At 38.2% G+C, this 22,188-nt stretch overlaps 1 protein-coding gene across 2 annotated transcripts in view; it reads left to right on the forward strand.

Moving 5' to 3' along the window:
- LOC136033174 (uncharacterized) overlaps positions 1 to 22,188 on the forward strand; it is a 51,077-nt gene that overhangs the window by 1,684 nt on the left and 27,205 nt on the right. The window contains exon 2 of one of the 2 annotated variants that reach the window (XM_065713867.1): positions 17,787 to 18,143. In XM_065713867.1, the coding sequence (XP_065569939.1) occupies positions 17,834 to 18,143 (310 nt within the window). In that variant the 5' untranslated portion in view covers positions 17,787 to 17,833. Of the gene's footprint in view, positions 1 to 17,772; positions 18,144 to 22,188 lie in introns of both variants that reach the window. The other variant, XM_065713868.1, reaches the window with a different exon arrangement.

The following is a 22,188-nucleotide window of genomic DNA, read 5'->3' on the forward strand; positions in this document are numbered from 1 at the left end:
TTTTTCCTATCAAACAGTTCGTGGTAACGAACTGTAGTAAGGAGCGACCCGGCTCAGTAGTAACCGAAACTCGAAGAAACGGAACTTTGATACCTATAGTTACAGTTAAAAAATTGTATTTTAATGCTGATTTTAGATAGATAAGGTTCACCAAGTTTAGTCTTACCCATCAATAGTTACGATCCGAATAAAGTTTGCCTTATTTTAGAAAATAGGGGGAAACACCCCTTAAAAGTCATAGAATCTTAACAAAATCACACCATCAGATTCAGCGTATCAGAGAGCCCTATTGTAAAGTTTTGAGCTTCTAACTACAAAAATGTGGAATTTTGAATTTTTGCCAGAAGACAGATCACGGATTGGTGTTTATTTGTTTCTTTGTTTGTTTGTTGTTTTTTTTCCAGGGATGATCGTATCGGCCCAGTGGTCCTAGAATGTTTCGAGAGGGCTCATTCTACCGGAAATTAAAAGTTCTAGTGCCCTTTTTAAGTGACCAAAAAAATTGGAGGGTACCTAGGCCCCCTCCCACGCTATTTTTTCCCAAAGTCTCGGATCAAAATTTTGAGATAGTCATTTTGTTCAGTATAGTCGAAAAACCTAATAACTGTGTCTTTGGAGACGACTTAATCCTCCACAGTCCCCGGGGGAGGGGCTGAAAGTTGCAAACTTTGACCACTGTTTACATATAGTAATGGTTATTGGGAAGTGTACAGAAGTTTTCAGGGGGACTTTTTCGCATTGGGGTGGGGATGGGTCGAGGAGAGGGGGTTATATGGGAGGATCGATCCATGAAGGAATGTATCATGAAGGAAGAGAATTTCCATGAAGGGGCGCAGGATTTTCTAGCATTATTTTAAAAAAGCAATGAGAAAATAAATAGAGAGAGACACACTTTTTATTATACATATCATCAATATACAAAAAACCACATCAGCCACTTTAGAAAGTCAAAGACTTGTTAGTAGTGGCTGATAAACATTAATGAGCACCAATACCAACAACATTAACAAAAAAAATGAAACGAAATGAAACAAAAAAGTGGAAAAAAGAAAACAACAGGAAAACAAAGAAAAAGAAGAGAAAGAAAGGGAGAAGCTGTGACACTCATATACCAAATCATCCATATTTCTAGTCTCATAACTGTGGTATGAAGAATTCCTTATAAACATTAGACGAAACATTTCGGGGGACAAACTATAAATACTCTGAAATACAAATATAGCAAGTTGATAATCATGAAGTTGGCTAACATTAAAGATCATGAGTTTCTTGTAACTATTAACTGTATCATTTTCACCATGGACATAATTTCCTAGTAGTCTAATAACTTTATTTTGTAAAACCTGAGCACGTTTAAAATTTGTATAAAATCCATCAGCCCATATCACACAACCATAAGAAATATAAGGCATGACAATAGAATGATAAAGAGTTAAAAGGGCAGAACGAGGTAACCGATTTCTCAGACGCCTAATCAGTTGAAGCCCTCTAGATACCATAGCTGCCACCTGATCACCATGTGCTTTCCAATTCAGATTTTGACCAAGCTGGAAACCAAGGTATCTCACCACAGCTACTTGTTTCAATGGCCTATTACAAAGAAATACTTATCCATTTAAATCAACTGGACTTCCTTTCCTACTAAACAACATAAAATGAGTTTTTACAACATTCGCTGATAAACGGCAGTATTGATTCAGAGTTCAAGGTGTGAGGACCTATTTTTGGATTGAACCTATCACTAATATTTGGTAAAGGTATATCGTCTCTACCTGACATATAGCCAATATTTTCATAATAATTAATTCAGTGTCCAAAGAATTATAAATAAGGGGATTATTTTCAGACTTGAGTGAAAATTCCCTTGGGAACAGTGATTTCTTTTATCGATTTTTTCATGACCTATATATGATATAGGTCAGGATTAAGCAGTTGCGAAAATAATTATAATTTCCGATATTATAGACGATTGCGTTACGATAAAGATGAGAGGAGAAAAGTAAGCAGAAGGGTGGGGGAGAGCTGTTTGCAAGAGCCGTGGTACCCGCTGGGCTTGTCCCTTAAATTGCGGGGACAAGGTTGGCAGCCTCCAACGCTTCCCTTACTTCTCTCGCAAGTGAATCTTCAATCTAGAGAAAATGGGAATTGTTAATTGGTGCGAAGATGAACTTTTTTACAATCCTATCCTGTGCTTTGTACAGAAAAATCTTGCTAAAGGAGTTTCGCCCGATACGATAAAAGAGTACTTGGCCGATTTCTTCGAGTCTTCTTCTCTTGTTGAGACCCGTAAATTGCTTTTTTTAAAGCGCTTTCCGAATGAAGTCCTATCAAAGCGCGTAGGAGCCAATGCTGCATTAAACTGTGCTTCGGACATTATTTCCTCGCTTGTAAAGTGCGATTCCCAGAACATAAAACTTCCGGACTTTGTTATCAAATGTCCCAGCGAAGTGCCAATGATCCCTGTCGATGCCTTCAGTACCCTCAGTGCCAAGGTGAATTCTTGCCTTGAACAGCTGCGTGATATTGCGTCCAAGGTTACAGAGGGACAGTCTAAGCTTGTAGCCCCTACTCAAAATACGAAAAAACCGTCCTACGCTGTCGTTGTAAGAAACCCACCCCCGGAGCTCAGCGACCCTATCCTTCGCATGAAGAAGCTCGAAACGTTGGATGGTCATGGTGGAATCATAAGTCTAAAATCTAAGCCACATAGCAAAAGCTGGGTTGTGATGGTACGCGATAAACGCTCAGCCGACTCGCTTGCTGAAGCTGTTACTAGCTCCATCCCTAACGTTGGAGCCAGAGTGATTGATAAAAAGCCTTTAGCTGTGGTCCGGGATATACCCCATAATTATTCAAGAGCTGATTTGGAGGCCTCAGTGGAAGGACTTATTAGTGCTAGTCAAGTCGGCGACTCTCGTACTTTTCGCCTCGAGTTCGTCGACAAGACTACTCTGAACGCGATTCTGGAGTCGGGAATCCGTATTGGGTATGAAATTTTTCACGCTAAGCCCTTTCAATCCATTCCACGTCGATGCTTTCGCTGTCAAAGTACTGATCACCTGATTAGAGCTTGTCCCAGCTCACCAGCATATCCCAAGTGTTCCAAATGTTCTGGCCCTCATGTGAATTCCAAGGAAAACCCTTGCCAAGCCTCACCAAAATGTGCAAATTGCACTATGGAACACGTAAGTTTTAGCCTGAAATGCAAAGTTCTCCGATCGGCTCTCAACAACGCTAATAAATGAATGCTCAAACTCCGTTTAGCTTTGTTTCCCTTAATATTAATGGTACAAAAGACAAGGATCTACTGATAAGTGAGCTACTTGAAAATGATATTGTGTTTCTACATGAGCACGTTCTCTCTAAAGTGAATGTTGATAGCCTAAAGCGTTCTCGGACCCATTATACCTTCTTGAGAGCCGCCCAAAAAACCCGTGGAAGACCATCAGGAGGTCTGGCCATCTATTTCAGACACAAGACTCAGCCGATATTATTGCAAAGCGACGCTAACATCTTAGCGATAAAATGTGGTGATACCGCATTTATAAAAACTTATTTCCCCTGTAATAAAAAGACTGTGCAGTCATTGTCTAGTTTTTCACAAGCATGTAATCGCCTACGAACACTACTTAGCGCCCTTTCAAAACAAAATACGAAATGGTTTCTCGCCGGCGACATGAACACTGACTTATTATCTAATTCTAACCGATCTGAAATCTTTCTCGATTCACTACCTGGAGGATTCCATCTTGCTGATAAAGATCTTCTATTTACTTATATTCACAATCGTGGTGGTCTTACTTCCAACCTTGATCATGTAATTGTGTCAGATTCAACTCTACTTTCATCAGTATATCATGTGGCAGACTCTAAAATCGACGACGATCATTTACCAATCACGTGCCAACTATCTTGCTCCCTGGCGACCTCTGTGCAACGTAACTCTTCCAAGTGGTTCTCAAAGTTAAATTGGGAAAATACCAATGTTCCACTTTATGTATTGACATTGTCCCAGTTATTATCATCTATTAAAGTGCCTTTCCACTTATTGCAAACATCTGTATCTACAACTTCAACTCGGATAGATATCCACTCGTATTATCAGCAAATAGTGTTCTGTCTAAAGTCTGCCGCTAAAACAGCTGTACCCTCCGAGTGCGTGCGAACGGGTACTCGCAATCCCTTTTGGAAAGTTGATCCTAAAGTGAAGATAGCTAAAAAAAGCTAAGTTCTGGCTCCGTATGTGGATAGCCTGTAATCGTCCTTCTTCTGGTTCAGTACATCAAATAAAACAGAAAACCAAACGAGAGTACAAATATTCCCTGCTTAGAGCGAGACTGAATGCCTGGGATGGTCCTTGTGACAAGAAATCCTGGGATCGTGTTATAAACAGTGTTAAGTGTTCACCTCCAATTAATTCGTCTCTTCGGCTATGTGACTTCGTTTCTCATTATAAAAATATTTTGCTTTAGTTTAATATTAATCTCCAAAATCATTTTACAAAGCTTGTCAACTCAATCCTCTCAATTCGTATCAACCAATCTCAAGTGTTGTCGGTGGAATCTGGTGTTATACTCCGAGCACTTATGCAAGTGAATAAGTCTGAGTCTCTTGATAGTGATGGTCTTTGCTTCAAGTTTTTTGCTTATGATTGTCCTTAACTGCTGAAGCATTTGCAATTATTGTTTCAGATGTGTTTGGCACAGTCCGTTGTTCCAGATAGTTTTTTGTCCGGCTGTATATCTCCCATGGTCAAGAGGGGTAAGGACCCCAGTGCTTGCTCTAATTATCGTCCTATCATTGTGTCTTGTTTTGTTAGTAAGCTATTTGAATATGTACTGCTACCGGCCATTAGCTCCAAGTGCCATTTTACACCCTTCCAATCTGTCTGATCCAATCTGGAATCAATCTGAGCTTCTTGTTTATATTCATCAAGTCTATCTTCCATTTTTGCAATACGATTTCCCAGCGACTCTATTTGAGCTCTTAACCCCTTAAGTATTTTGCCAATCTTATCAAATTTTCCATTGTATTCGACTGATAATCCATCATAAATTTGGGATATTATCTGTTCAGCGGTACCTGTGTTGATACTATTTTTTTGTGCTACCTTTTCTGTGACCAATTTTCCGATGTCCTTGAGCATATTTTGCTTTGTTTGTGCTAACTCTTGTTCCGTAGAAACTAACTCTTCAACAAGAACAGCTACCGATGATTTTTCAGAATTTGAGCCAATTTGAGCGGAGGGAGCTTTTTTTAAAAACTGTAAGTAGATATCCGGGAAAATCTCCAGCTCCTGAAATGCCTTGTTAACGCTCCGTTCTGTTTTATGTGATGCTTCTTTAGAATTTTCCGCATAGAGAACTAAATTTACTTCTAAGACTGTCTGAAGATCATGGGATCCATAACAGAAAACTAGAAATTTTGATGCTTTTTCTGATTGGATATTAACGTCTACAATTCTTACTGGCCAAAGCGGGTAATTTCTGAATTTTGCCAACGCCAAGTCCCCTTTCTTGAACTTGCTCATTTCAAACTTCAGAAATGGCTAACTTAACTTAAAAAAATAAGAAGTCAAATATCAAATTTCAGACCTGCTAGAAATTTCTGCCGTACTCTGACATCCAAAGCTGCTATCCAGTAAACCACAAAATAGTCAATAAATAACAATGTGTTATTTCAACTTAATTATTAACAATGTGTTATAACACTGTAATAAACAGCAATCCATTTCAAATACATTAGATACAGGCATTATTCAAATAATGCCTAGAAATTCCCTCCTCCTTCATCTGAAATTTTCCCTGGAAAATTGCCCCGGAAATTTTATTCCCCACGGAAAATTTTCCCCGTGAAAAATCCCTCCTCAGAAAACACACTACAAAAAGTTTCCGTTTGCCATCTAATAACACATCTATATATATAAAAATAAGTTGTCTGTGGGTCTGTCGAGTGACGTCATGTCATCATGTCGTCATGTCGTCATGAAGATAGTTGTCGTCATGTTTGTTATGGCGATGGCGTCATTAAAGGTATTTGAGAAAATCGTTCAAAGACAAATTTTTAATTGTAAGAAGATCGTGGACGGAAAAATGTTTAATTGTAAAATGACTGAAGAACCTACAATGGCAACAGCCGAGGAAGCTGCTCAAAGAGTCTATGCCAAAAAACTTGCGGCTGATAGAGAAAGTAAGAAAAGAAAGCGTGCCGAGGAATCACAAGAACAGCAAGAAAACAGGCTTGCGGCTGATAGAGAAAGTAAGAACAGAAAGCGTGGAGAGGAATCACAATATATCTTATATATATAAAAATAAGTTGTCTGTCCGTTACGCCAGATTATATCTTCTATAGGAGTTGCACAAATATTTCAATATATTTTGACAAAAGATTAAGGTAATTCGAAAACCTTAAAACAGATACCCAAAATTTTGAGGTTTATTATAAATTGTTGGAGCTTCAGCTTGCTTGGCACGTAAAGATTTTTCCAAGTGTCAATGTTAGAATGAACATTGACAAATTGAAGAAAACAAATCAATAAAAAGAAGAAACTTAAAAAAGAAAAACTAAAAAGAAAAAAACTAAAAAAAAGAAAAAACTAAAAAAGAAAAAAAAACTGAAATGAAACTGTATCTATATATCTATATAAATGACGACCGGGACACTCAAAGAGAAATTACAGACTGGGATACCGGGACACAAATGACGACCGGGACACAGGGAATATAAATGACGACCTGGACACAGGGACTACTCTACAACGGGGACGCCGGGGGCACAGGGGGATATATAAATGACGACGGGGACACAGGGAATATTCGATTAGCAATCACCATCAACAAAGCTCAAGGGCAATCGTTAGAAAAATGCGGTATAGATATGAATACGGATTGTTTTCCCATGGACAATTATTATGTTGCATGTTCAAGAGTTGGTAAACCTGACAATCTATTTATATGGACAGACAATAGGACAGCAAAGAATGTTGTATATTCGCAAGTTTTACGTAGTTAAATATATATATATCTATATATATAAAAATAAGTTGTCTGTGTGTCGAGTGACGTCATGTTTGTGTGTCGACTGACGTCATGTTTGTCGAATTTGACTGACGAAATTACAGACCAGGACATCGGGACGCAAATGACGACCGGGACATAGGGAATATAAATGACGACAGGGACACTCAAAGAAAAAGCGACCGGGACACAAGGAATGTTCGATTAGCAATCACCATCAACAAAGCACCGGGACACAAATGACGACCGGGACACAGGGGATATAAATGACGACCAGGACACTCAAAGAGAAATTACAGACCGGGACACACGAACACAAATGACGACCAGGACAAAAATGACGACCGGGACACCAGGACACAGGGAATATAAATGACGACCGGGACACTCAAAGAGAAATTACAGACTGGGACAACGGGACACAGGGAAACAACAACAACGGGGACGCCGGGGGGCACAGGGGGATATATAAATGACGACGGGGACACAGGGAATGTTCGATTAGCAATCACTATCAACAAAGCTCAAGGGCAATCATTAGAATAATGAGGTATAGATCTGAATACAGATTATTTTTCCCATAGACAATTATATGTTTCATGTTCAAGAGTCGGTAAACCAGGCAATCTATTTATATACACAGACAATGGGACAGCCAAGAATGTTGTATATTCGCAAGTTTTACGTAGTTAAATATATATATATCTATATATATAAAAATAAGTTGTCTGTGTGTCGAGTGACGTCATGTTTGTGTGTCGACTGACGTCATGTTTGTCGAATTTGACTGACGAAATTACAGACCAGGACATCGGGACGCAAATGACGACCGGGACATAGGGAATATAAATGACGACAGGGACACTCAAAGAGAAACCGACCGGGACACAAGGAATGTTCGATTAGCAATCACCATCAACAAAGCACCGGGACACAAATGACGACCGGGACACAGGGGATATAAATGACGACCAGGACACTCAAAGAGAAATTACAGACCGGGACACACGAACACAAATGACGACCAGGACAAAAATGACGACCGGGACACCAGGACACAGGGAATATAAATGACGACCGGGACACTCAAAGAGAAATTACAGACTGGGACAACGGGACACAGGGAAACCACAACAACGGGGACGCCGGGGGGCACAGGGGGATATATAAATGACGACGGGGACACAGGGAATGTTCGATTAGCAATCACTATCAACAAAGCTCAAGGGCAATCATTAGAATAATGAGGTATAGATCTGAATACAGATTATTTTTCCCATAGACAATTATATGTTTCATGTTCAAGAGTCGGTAAACCAGGCAATCTATTTATATACACAGACAATGGGACAGCCAAGAATGTTGTATATTCGCAAGTTTTACGTAGTTAAAAATATATGTATATATATATATCTATATTCACAGGTGGGTCACAGGGACACAACTACAATAGTGCGTAACTAATATGGCACGTAACGACTTACGCGCGCGGGGGGCTTGGGGGGGGGGGGCGAAGCGCCCCCACCAACTACGTGTTGGGGTAGCGCGAAGCGCCACCCCAACAGCTAGTATATATATATATATATATATATATATATATATATATATATATATATATATATATATATATATATATATATATATATATATATATATATATATATATATATATATATATATATATGTATATATATATATATATATATATATATATATATATATATATATATATATATATATGTATATGTATATATATATATATATATATATATATATATATATATATATATATATATATATATATATAAATGAATATATATATACTATATATATATATATATAATATATTATATATATATATATATATATATATATATATATATATATTTATACATATATAAATTTATATATATATATTCTATATATATATATATATATATATATATATATATATATATATATATATATATATATATATATATATATATATATATATATATATATATATATATATATATATATATATATATATATATATATATATATATATATATAAAAATAAGTTGTTTGTGTGTTATGTCTGTCTGTCTGTCTGTCCGCATATGACTTCTGAATTATTTCATCATATACCAATTCAAAAACGAATGTATTCAAGCCAAAAAAAACTAAAAAAACTAAAAAAAGATAAAAACTACAAAAAAAACTAAAAAGAAAAAAACTAAAAACTAATAAAAAACTAAAAAAGCTAAAAAACTAAAAAAAATAAAAAAGAAAAAAAATAAAAAAGGAAAACAACTGAAAAATAAAGGAGAAAAACAAAACTAAAAAAATAAAAATAAAAATAAAAAAAATTAAAAAGGTAAATACTATAAAAAAAACTAAAAAGAAAAAGAAAAAAACTAAAAAAAAACTAAAAAGAAAAAAAGGGGAAAAACACAAAAATTTATTTCATCATATACCAATTCAAAAACAAATGTATATTCAGACCGGGACACCGGGACACAGGGAATATAAATGACGACCGGGACACAGGGACACAACTACAACAGGGACGCCGGGGGGCACATGGGGATATGGAAATGACGACGGGGACACATGGAATGCTCGATTAGCAATCACCACCAACAAAGCTCAAGGACAATCATTAGAATTATGAGGTATAACTAAAAAAGCTAAAGAAAAGGTAAAAAACTAAAAACTAAAAAAAGACCAATTCAAAAACGAATGTATATACAGACCGGGACACAAATGACGACCGGGATACAGGGAATATAAATGACGACCGGAACACAGGGACACAACTACAACGGGGACGCCGGGGGGCACAGGGGGATATATAAATGACGACAGTGACACAGGGAATGTTCGATTAGCAATCACCATCAACAAAGCTCAAGGGCAATCATTAGAATCATGAGGTATAGATCTGAATACGGATTGTTTTTCCCATGAACTATTACATGTTGCATGTTCAAGAGTCGGTAAACCTGACGATCTATTTATATGCACAGACAATGAGACATCGAAGAATGTTGTATATTCGCAAGTTTTACGTAGTTAAAAACATATATATATATATATATATATATATATATATATATATATATATATATATATATATATATATATATATATATATATATATATATATATATATATATATATATATATATATATATATATATATATATATATATATATATATATATATATATATATATATATATATACACATATATATCTATCTATCTATCTATCTATATTCACAGGTGGGACACAGGGACACAACTACAATGGCGCGTAACTAATATGGCGCGTAACGACTTACGCGCGGGGGGGGCTTGGGGGGCGCGAAGCGCCCCCACCAACTAGATGTTGGGGTGGCGCGAAGCGCCACCCCAACAGCTAGTATTATATATAAACAACGGGCCTAAAAAATATGTAGTTAAAAATATGTAACCTAAAGCCCTTTCCCCAGGAATCAAGTAGTGTTATGTCATCTTGAAAAGTATGGTTATTTGACCTTTTATCCGTCATAAATCAAATGGCTCTCGCAAACTTTGATCGGATGTCTTTGGGGAAAGGGGGGCTTTAGAGGGAGGCTAGTTGCCCTCCAATCTTTTGTTCGCTTAAAAAGAGCACTAGAACTTTTAATTTCCGATCAATTTAGCCCTCTCCCGATATTTAGATCACTGGTTCGATACCAAACTTACTTAAAGAACTTCACATATTTGGAATTGAGATAAAAATCTAATTCTTTGGAGATATCTATTGTTGGCAAATTCTATTTTTTTTTTTTTAGAGTGCAGTGTTGAGTCGAGTCGCTCCTTAATTACAGTTTGTTGAGGGCGAACTGTTTGATGAGACAAATCAAAGGTTTTATGCGCATAAAAAATAAAAACTGTGAAAGGACCAGATTAAATTAGGAATCGTTGTTTTTCCGATTTGAACATCTGGGGGGGAGTGGGGGGCCCGTTCATTCGGAAGTAATAGAAAAATTGAAGTATTTTTAGCTTACGAACAGTTGATCATATCTTAATGAAATTTGATGTTTGGAATGATATCGTGTCCCAGAGCTGTAATTCTGCAAAATTAGCAAAAATGAGGTATTTTTAACTTACGAACGGGTGATTGGATCTCAATGAAATTTAATATTTAGAAGGATATTGTGTCTTGGAGCTCTTATTTTAAATCCCGACCGGATCTGTTGACATTGGGGGGAGTTGGGATGGACAAACCTAAAACTTGGAAAACACTTAGAGTGGAGGGATCGGGATGAAACTTAGTGGGAAAAATAAGCACAAGTCCTAGATACATGATTGACATAACCGGAACGGATCCGCTCTCTTTGCGGTAGTTTGGGGGGGGGGGTTAATTCTGAAAAATTAGAAAAAAAGAGGTATTTTTAACTTACGAACGGGTGATCGGATCTCAATAAAATTTGATAGTTAGAAGGATATTGTGTCTCAGAGCTCTTATGTTAAATCCCAACTGGATCTGGTGACAATGGGGGGGAGCTGGGAGGGGGAAACCTAAAACTTGGAAAAAACTTAGAGTGGAGGGATCGGGATGAAACTTGGTGGGAAAAATAAGCACAAGTCCTAGATACATGACTGACATGACCGGAACGGATCTGCTCTCTTTGGGGTTGTTGGGGGGGGGGGGTTAGTTCTGAAAAATTAGAAAAAATGAGGTAATTTTAACTTACGAACGGGTGATCTGATCTCAGTGAAAATTTTATATTTAAAAGGATATTGTGTCTCAAAGCACTTATTTTAAATCCCGACCGGATCTGTTGACATTGGGGGGAGTTTGGGAACCTAAAATCATGGAAAACGCTTAGATTGGAGGGATCGGGATGAAACTTGGTGGGACAAATAAGCAGGTCTTAGATACGTGATTTACATAATTGGAACGGATCCGCTCTATTGGGGGGGGGGGGTTAATTCTGAAAAACTACAAAAACTTCACATTTGGAAGTACCTTGTACTGGCACGTACGCAAGGGGGGGCCTTCGGGCCCGGGCCTCCCCCCGAAATTTTTCGAAATGTTTAATTTCCCCATGGTTTCTTGGGATTTCTGGCAAAAGTAGGACATTTTTTAAGAATCTAGATACGTGTATGAAGCTTTTTTTTGGGATTTTACATCATGCAATTATCTGATCAAGTCACTGCCCGATTATTAACCCATTTTCTGTCTAACTTTCTACTCTCTTTGAAGTAATTAGCGATTGTACTGTTATTTTGTTTTGTAAAAAGAGTTTGCTTTCCACAGCAAAATAGCATTATCCTTGATATTATGGCGTTTTCAGGATAAAGTACAGCTATTAATGGATCAATTTTGGAAACTATCATTTTTCATTAAAATCGACGTTTTTGCAATAGAAGAACTACCCCCACAGCAACCGTATTGCACTATTAACCCTAAAATTTCCCTTTCTGTAGGATATAATAGATTAATCACTGGTTCTAAATCGCTATGAACATAACCTGAGTCTAAAACGTTCTTTTGAGGCCTCAGTCTCCTTCCTCCCTCTCGCTACAATACTACTGATTAAAGTTAATCTGTATTTTCCGATATACGTTCTTTTTGCATTTATTTAATTACTATAAAAAAGTGCTACTTTATATCTGCTGTTTCGAAGGTTTTGGACCCCCCCCGAAATAAATTCCGGCGTACGTGCCTGACCTTGTAACTGAGATCTCTTATTTTAAATCTCAACCGGATCCAGCCTAATTGGGTGGACCGGAAATCTTAGAAAATATTTAAAGCGGTGAGATCAGGATGAAACTGGATGGGAAGAATAAAAACCTGTCTAAAATACGTGACTGACATAACCAGACCGGATCTGCTCTCTTTGGTGGAGTTGGGGGGGGGGGGGTAATTTTGAAAATTGAGGTATTTGTAACTTACGAAAGGGTGACCAGATCTTAATGAAATTTGATATTTGGAAGGATCTTGTACTTTAACGCTCTAATTTTAAATTCCGACCAGATCCTGTGACATTGGGGGGAGTTGGAGGGGGAAACCGGAATTCTTGGAAAACGTGAAAATTGGGGTATTTTTATCTTACGAAAAGGTGGACAGGAAATCTTAGAAAGTACTTAAAGCGGTGAGATCAGGATAAAACTGGATGGGAAGAAAAAAACCTGTCTAAAATACGTGACTGACATAACCAGACCGGATCTGCTCTCTTTGGTGGAGTTGGGGGGGGGGGTAATTTTGAAAATTGAGGTATGTGTAACTTACGAAAGGGTGACCAGATCTTAATGAAATTTGATATTTGGAAGGATCTTGTACTTTAAAGCTCTAATTTTAAATTCCGACCAGATCCTGTGACATTGGGGGGAGTTGGAGGGGGAAACCGGAATTCTTGGAAAACGTGAAAATTGGGGTATTTTTATCTTACGAAAAGGTGATCGGATCTTAATGAAATTTGATATTTAGAAGGATATCGTGTCTTAAAGCTCTTATTTTAAATCGCGACCGGATCTGGTGACATTGGGGGGAGTTTGGGGTAGGGGAACCTAAAATCATGGAAAACGCTTAGATTGGAGGGAACGGGGTGAAACTTGGTGGGAAAAATAAGCAGAAGTCTTAGATACGTGATTCACATAATTGGAATGGATCCGCCCTATTAGGGGGGGGGGGTTAATTCTAAAAAAATAGAAAAAATGACGTATTTTTAACTTACGAAGAAGTGATCGGATCTTCATGAAACTTCATATTTAGAAGTATTTCGTAACTCAGATCTCTTATTTTAAATCTCAACCGGATCCAGTTTAATTGGGGGGCAATTGGGGGGGACTGGAAATCTTAGAAAATACTTAAAGCGGTGAGATCAGGATGAAACTGGATGGGAAGAATAAAAACATTTCTAAGATACGTGACTGACATAACCGGACCGGATCTTCTCTCTTTGGTGGAGTTGGGGGGGGGAGTAATTTTGAAAATTAAGGCATTTGTAACTTACGAAAGGGTGACCAGAGCTTAATGAAACTTGATATTTAGAAGGATCTTGTGCTTTGAAGCTGTAATTTTAAATTCCGACCAGAATCTGTGACATTGGGGGGAGTTGGAGGGGGAAACCGGAATTCTTGGAAAACGTGAAAATTGGGGTATTTTCATCTCACGAATAGGTGATCGGATCTTAATGAAATTTGATATTTCGGATGAATTCATGTCTCAGGACTTTTATTTCAAATCCCGATCAGATCTTTTGACATTGGTGGGATTTGGAGGGGAAAACCTTGGAAAACACTTGGAGTGGAGAAATCGGGACGAAGCTTGGTAGATACAATAAGCAAATGTCCTTGATACGTGATTGACGGAACCGTACTGGATTCGCTCTCTTTGGGGGAGTTAGGGGGAGGGGTTCAGTGATTTGGCGAGTTTTGTGCTTCTGGACGTGCTAGGACGATGAAAATTGGTAGGCGTGTCAGGGAGCTGCACAAATTGTCTCCCATATTCGACAAATTGTCGAATTCCCATATTCGACCATCTGGGGGGCTAAAGGGAAAGGAAAAATTAGAAAAAATTAGGTATTGATAACTTACGAGTGGGTGATCGGATCTTAATGAATTTCGATATTTAGAAGGACATCGTGACTCAGAGCTCTTATTTTAAATACTGACCGGCATTAAGCCTCGTATTTCCTTTTAAATCAATCTGTTGATTCATAGAATTTTGTTAGAGCTCATACCATATGATCTCTTGGCTCTTAGCTCTTCTTGCCTCGCCACAAGTGCCATATGAGCTCTTAGCTCTTGTTCCTTTGGCTTTTCTTGTTTTTTTTATATACAGATTTATTGTTGTTTTTCTTTATATGTTTTGTTTAGGCTAGTTTTTTGTTCCTTTTTTTCCGTTCATAGCAGCTTCCAGATGTGAAGCCAAAAATATTCGATTTTTTGTTATTATTTTAGAATTATTTTTTTTTTTTCACCTTCTTATTAAAAATGTTACCCGTTTTAAAATATTTTCGTTTCCACTATGTTTGGAAATGACTTGAATTATTTTGCATGTTGCAGAAGAACTGAATGATAGAAATGAAGAATTTCATTGAGCAGGAATATGCAGAAAACACAATGCAAGTTGTATACTACCTAAAGGATAAATTCTTGCTGCCCCGCATAAAGGTCATATCTGCCACTTTCAGGTTTCTGAGATTAATTTCAAATATGATTTTCTCGGCTGTCCTCAAAGAGAAGATCAGCTAGGAAATGTATATTCAATCAGACTTTGGTCCTTCTTCTCTACACTCTCCTGCTGATCTTCTGTTTTTGATAATTGTCCCAGATGAGTAAAAAATGTCAGATGCTACCTTTAGGTGTTATTGTGACGAAATAAACAATTGATGGTTATGAAAAGCAGCTCAGTAGTTTACTTTGAGAGATCAAACTTTTGGGGGGGGATCTTAAATAACACAAGAAATTTTGCTAATTATATGGAAAAAAATACAACATTAAAAATCTCTAGTTCTCAGCAGGATTTTAGGCTCACGATAAGACTGACTCAATGAGACTTACTGCTTCAGACTGACCGTATCACAAACAGTAGGCTGTATGAAAAGTGTGGTCCAATCCTGCTTTCTAGGGCTATAATGAAATAATATGAAAAAAACTTCGTTTTCTTAAACGAAAAAATTTTCGTTTTCTTTTGCCATTTGGCCTCGAGCCCTCTCTCTGCCAAATTGGCTTTTTATATTGAAATTATGTAGTAATAAATAGAACTTGAACTTGAACTTGAAAGAGTTAAAGAGGCTGCGTCCCAAAGTCGAACCTTAAAACGTACAGGAATTAGGAGAGGCAACCCCGCGCTTTTAAAGACTCTTTTGTACAGGTTTTTTGTTGAGGGGGCTGCCGCCCCCCTAACCCCCCGCTCTTGGCTTCGGAAAGGCCCTCTTTTAATTAACAAAACAAAAAACCTGTACAAAAGAGTCTTTAAAAGCGGGGGTTTGGGGGGTGGCAGCCCCCCAACTGCCTCTCCTAATTCCTGTACGTTTTAAGGTTCGACTTTGGGACGCAGCCTCTTTAACTCTTTAAGAAAACGAAGTTTTTCTTCATATTATTTCTGTACGTTTTTCTACAATCCATGGTGGATGTAATTTAATAATTCCTGTACTCCTTGTACAGGAAATAGGACTGCCTCTCCTAATTCCTGTACGTTTTAAGGTTCGACTTTGGGACGCAGCCTCTTTAACTCTTTAAGAAAACGAAGTTTTTTTCATATTTTGTGAAAAAAAACCGCCCGATAAGGGACTTGAACCCTTGACTTTAGGATTAAAAGTCCCACGCTCTACCGACTGAGCTAACCGGGCATGTTTGAAGTCGAAATACCTGCATGTGTATAAATATAACTTTTAAATAACTTTTAAGAATTTCAAAAATTAACATGGGCTCTTATGGGGAAATGGGTTTCTCTAAGCTAGAAAATCGGGGGGTTAAGATTTTCCGACGAAACTTTCCAGGAAAATTTATCGGAGAATTCCGCGTCGAATGAGCCTTCGTACACCCAGATCCGATGTCGGCTGTGACCTGTAGGCGTGGCGAAAAAAAGAACATGAAGTGGCTATGCGTGGTTTCTGGAAAACAGGGAAGGAGTTATCGGATCGAGCTGCAATTTTGCGGATAAGCTCCTGGGCCCTAGGGGACCTGAACTTGTGAATTTCAGCCCGATCGGACAACGTTAAAGGGGGGTGGGGTTGGGTGGTCGAAACTTTCGGCCAGATTTTCCCCATGAAGGAAAAGTCGGAGGGGGGATGAAATTTGGCAGGTTTCTTAGTTGGAGATCGGGCTACTAAATGCATCCCTCCCCATCCCTCTGCGACCACTGGAACTGAAGATCGCTTAACATTGTCGTGGTTCGCCTCTTTAAAGAGGCACGAGTGTGCCTCCTTGAAAAGGAAGGCTGAGAAGGCTAGGGCACGTTGTGCGTATCAAGGACGACAGACTGCCAAATATTGTCCTAGTCGGCCAATCGTCTATGGCCAAAGAAATGTAGTACGTAGATTTTTTAAGAATATGCTTTATAAATCTCAAGGGCTTCTTGAAAAGCCTTCACGCATTAATTCTTAGTATTTATAAAACATATTCTTAAAAAATCTACGTACTTCATTTCTTTGGCCATACTCACGTAACTACGTAAGCTTCTCGTCCATCCAATCTGTTCAAAGCCTCCCTCTTTACACCCCTTTAAGAAGTTTCCATCGCTCTCAAGTCAATAGTCAATAGACAATTTTATCCCACGTCTGTAACATTATGCATTCATGTTTCATACATTAACACATGTTTTTACCAAGGACGACAGACTGCTAAAGAGTGTCCTAGTCGGCCAACTGTCTAGGGCCAAAGAAAAAGAAGTTCGTCCTTGGTTGGAGTGGGAGGATGTCGTTAGGAAGGGCTTGAGAGCGATGGAAACTTCTTAAAAGGGTGTAAAGAGGGAGGCCTTGAATAGATTGGGATGGACGAGAAGCTTACGTAGTTACGTTACCCCCTGGCGGCTTGGGGCTGCAATGAGTTTGTTATTAGTAGTTAGTAGGTCTTCTTCTCTCCCCCATAGTCATTTACCCAAAAATCAGATCCTTTGAACCATCTTTAATTTTTGGTATAGATCTTTTTAAGACTATGTTTTATAAATCTCAAGGGCTTCTTGAAAAACCTTCACGCATTAATTCTTAGCAGTGTATAGACAGTTTTATCCAACGTCTGTAAAATTATGTATTCACACAGTAACACATGCTTTGTACTTTTATTTACAGTTAATTTTTTGAAGGTTAATGCAAGATTTATGAAAAGGCTATTGGAGGTTAAAGTTACCCTATGAAGATTCATATGAAGACCCTAGCTATAGAAAAACCCAAAAAGTCTTATATTTTTCAATCAGCCACACCGAGTCAGGCTATCGAGTTCAACTGCAGATTACTGATGAGATCACTAGATCGATCATCACCGCAGTCGTACTTGGAACAATGCAGGAAGATATTAGATCTCTCAAACCTCGTATTAGACAAGAGGTTTAGAGGTCAGCTTGTGAGTACAATCTTTACCAAACTGTCTAAGTATCCAGTCGCAATACAAATAGAAACCATTGAAGACGTTCTAATAGATGTATGGAAAGCTCTTTCCCATGGTGAGTATATTTTGATATTAAATGCATCCCAAAATATATGCCATGAATCCTGTGATTTCTGTATATTTATCAGTTTTATTTTACTTTTCATCATGGTAGGCCTCTCTTTTCTTCTTTTTTTGTCTGCTAAGAAACATCGACAGTGTCAATTCTTTTCAGTGTCGACAGTGTAAATTCAGTGTCGACAGTCCCAATTCATATAGAAACCACTGAAGATATTCTAGTAGCTATGTGGAAAGCTATTTATCGTGGCGATATTATTTTGAAATTAGATGCACCCCCAAAAATACGCAAGGAATCCTGAGATTTCTGCATACTTATCAGTTTTGTTTTACCGTTCATCGTAGTATGCTGGTTTTTTTCTTGTCTGCTAAGAAAAATAGATAGTATCAATTCTTTATAATTAATGTGTTAATGCTATTGAGATCATAGGCAGCGCAATAGCACTGTCAAAGTAAAGAACGATAATGGCACAATGATTTTTTTGGGGGGGATGGCTTGTCTTAGACCAGGGTACTTTGTATCGAAAGAATTGCCGTAGAAACTTCAAAAAGGATTCATTCAAATGGAAATTGAAAGGGCTAGAGCCCTTTAATAGTCGAAAGTGGATGGAGGGCAACTAAAATCTTTTCGCGCCCAACATTTCTCCAAAACATCCAATCAGAATTTTGATATAGCCATTTTGTTCAACATAGTTGAATGGTCTGGAAACTACGCCTTTGAGGATGACAACCCCTTCCCACATACACACACAGTCCTCAGCGTAAAGGTTGTAAGTTATGCCCTTCGGGCATATAAGTTTTTTTTATAGAATGCATTATATTATGTAATGTGCTTTTCTAGAAAAAGGGTTCATTCGATCGGAAATTGAGACAGACGTTCTTGAAAATAGTTCAAGTCAGATAACAAAACTCCGGTGTCGGCACGACCCCCACGGCCCGGGGCAGGTGTTGAAGTCATGCCCTGGGGGCATATAAGGTTATTATGAAAGGGAATCTCGTATAAAACTTCATGGGGCTCATTTAATAGGAAATTAAAAGTTTTACATCATTTTCCAAGAGTAAAATGTGATCGGAGGGTAGCTAATCCCCTACACATTTCCCCAATGCATCATTTGAAAATTCTTTTTTCCCCAAATGCATCATTTGAAAATTTTAAGATAGACATTTTGGAGGGCAGCTAGCCCCTCCCCACACGCCTTTTCACCCAATGCATCACATAAAATGTTGAGATAGACATTTTGTTAAAAATAGTTCGAGTCAGATAATAAAAACTCCGGTGTCGATACGGCCCCCACGGCCCGATGCAGGCGTTGTAAATTATGCCTTGGGGGCATATATGGTTCTTCTGGAAGGGATAATCGTATAAACTTAGAGGACTCATTTGATTAGAAATTGAAAGTTCTAGTTCACTTTTTAATATTCAAAAGTGACCAGAGGGCAGCTAGCCCCCCCCCCCAAGCCTTTTTTTCCCCAAATGCATCAGAAAAATTTCTGAGATATCCATTTTTTTTTAAATTGTTCAAAGGTCAGATAAAAAAAACTCTGATATCGACACAACCCTCCCCCCAGGGCCCGGGGGTAGGTGTTGTAAGTTATACCCTGGGCGCATATAAGGTTGCTATGGAAGGGATGCTGGAATCAACTTCAGAGAGAAATTATTTGATTGAAAATTAAAATTTCTAGTTCATTTTTTAAGAGTCAAAAGTAATCGGAGGGAAGCTAGCCCCCCCCCCCCCGCGCCTTTTTTCCAAATCCATCACATACAAATTTTGAGATGGACATTTTATTAATAATAGTTGAAACCAGATAACAAAACGCCCGTGTCGAAACGGCCCCCAGGGCCTGGGGCAGGAGTTGTAAGTTATGTAAGTTGAGATAGCCATTTTGTTGAAAATAGTTCGAAGGTCAGGTTAAGTCCCTCCCACCTCTACACCTTTTTTTCCTCAAACCCATCCGATAAAAATTTTGAGATCATCGTATTGTTAAATATAGTTCAAACATCAGATATCAAAGCTCCGGGATCGACACATCCCCCCAGGGACCGCGGACAGACGTTGTACGTTATGCCCTGGGGGTATATATGGTTCTTATAGAAGGGATGCTCGTATAAGCTTCTGAGAGTACTCATTTGATTGAAAAGTGAAAGCTTTAGTTTGCTTTTAAAGAGTCGACAGAGATCGAAGCGCAATTAGCCCCCCTTCATGCCCTTTTCCCCAAACCCGTCCGATAAAAATTTTAGATAGCCATTTTTTATTTATAAGTAGTTCAAACATCAGAGTATAAAAACTCCGAGGATGACACAAACATCTAGAGCCCAGGAGCAAATGTTTTAAATTATGCCCCATGGCATATAAGGTTTTTATTTACGGAGAGGAAATATAAACTTCAGAAGTGGCTCATTTGAATGGAATATTGGATATTGAATTTGATTCGAAATTGAAAGTTCTAGTTACCTTTTTATGAGTCAAAAGGTGTCAGAGGGCATCTACCCCCCACCCTTTTTTCGCAAATGCATCCATTTTGAGATTGCCAGTTTGTTTGAAGTAGTCTGACGATCAACTAACAAAAACTACGGGTTAATATACCCCCCAGAGCCCGGGGGAAGGGCTGTAACTTATGTTGTGGGGGTATATAAGATTTTTATGGCAGAGGTGGCCGTATAAACTTTAGACGGGAATCAAATGATACAACCCATAGCATTGAATCTTTCATTAATGCTATGATAGCATTGCTATTAACGCTATTAATGCATTAATAGCATTAAATTCTTATTGTTAGACTAGCTGTTGGGGTGGCGCTTCGCGCCACCCCAACACCTAGTTGGTGGGAGCGCTTCGTGCAACCCCCAAGCCCCCCCCGCGCGCGTAAGTCGTTACGCGCCATATTAGTTACGCGCCATTGTAGTTGTGTCCCTATGTCCCACCTGTGAATATAGATAGATATATATATGTTTTTAACTACGTAAAACTTGGGAATATACAACATTCTTTGCTGTCCCATTGTCTGTGCATATAAATATATTGTCAGGTTTACCGACTCTTGAACATGCAACATATAATGGTCCATGGGAAAACAATCCGTATTCAGATCTATACCTCATAATTCTAATGATTGCCCTTGAGCTTTGTTGATGGTGATTGCTAATCGACCATTCCCTGTGTCGCCGTTGTCATTTATATATCCCCCTGTGCCCCCCGGCGTCCCCGTTGTAGTTGTGTCCCTGTGTCCCGGTCGTCATTTGTGTCCCGGTGTCCCAGTCTGTAATTTCTCTTTGAGTGTCCCGGGCGTCATTTATATTCCTTGTGTCCCGGTGTCCCGGTCGTCATTTGTGTCCCGGTGTCCCGGTCTGTATATACATTCGTTTTTGAATTGGTCTTTTTTTTAGTTTTTAGTTTTTTACCTTTTTTTAGTTTTTTAGTTATACCTCATGATTCTAATGATTGCCCTTGAGCTTTGTTGATGATGATTGCTAATCGAACATTCCCTGTGTCCCCGTCGTCATTTATATATCCCCCTGTGCCCCCGGGCGTCCCCGTTGTAGTTGTGTCCCTGTGTCCCGGTCGTCATTTATATTCCCTGTGTCCCGGTCGTCATTTTGTATCCCGGTGTCCCGGCCTGTATATACAGTCGTTTTTGAAATGGTATATGATGAAATAAATTTTTGTATTTTTCCCCTTTTTTTCTTTTTAGTTTTTTTTTATTTTTATATTTTTTAGTTTTGTTTTTCTCCTTTATTTTTCATTTTTTTCCTGTTTTGTTTTTTTTTCTTTTTTAGTTTTTTTAGTTTTTTAGCTTTTTTAGTTTTTTTATTAGTTTTTAGTTTTTTTTTCTTTTTAGTTTTTTTTGTAGTTTTTACCTTTTTTTTAGTTTTTTTTACTTATGTCCTGGTCGTCATTTATACTCCCTGTGTTCCGGTCGTCATTTGTGTCCCGGTGCTTTGTTGATGGTGATTGCTAATCGAACATTCCTTGTGTCCCGGTCGCTTTCTCTTTGAGTGTCCTCTTTGAGGTTCCCGGTCGTCATTTATATTCCCTGTGTCCCGG

This window comes from Artemia franciscana, chromosome 11 (assembly GCF_032884065.1).
Source record: "Artemia franciscana chromosome 11, ASM3288406v1, whole genome shotgun sequence".
In the NCBI taxonomy this organism is placed as follows: domain Eukaryota; kingdom Metazoa; phylum Arthropoda; class Branchiopoda; order Anostraca; family Artemiidae; genus Artemia; species Artemia franciscana.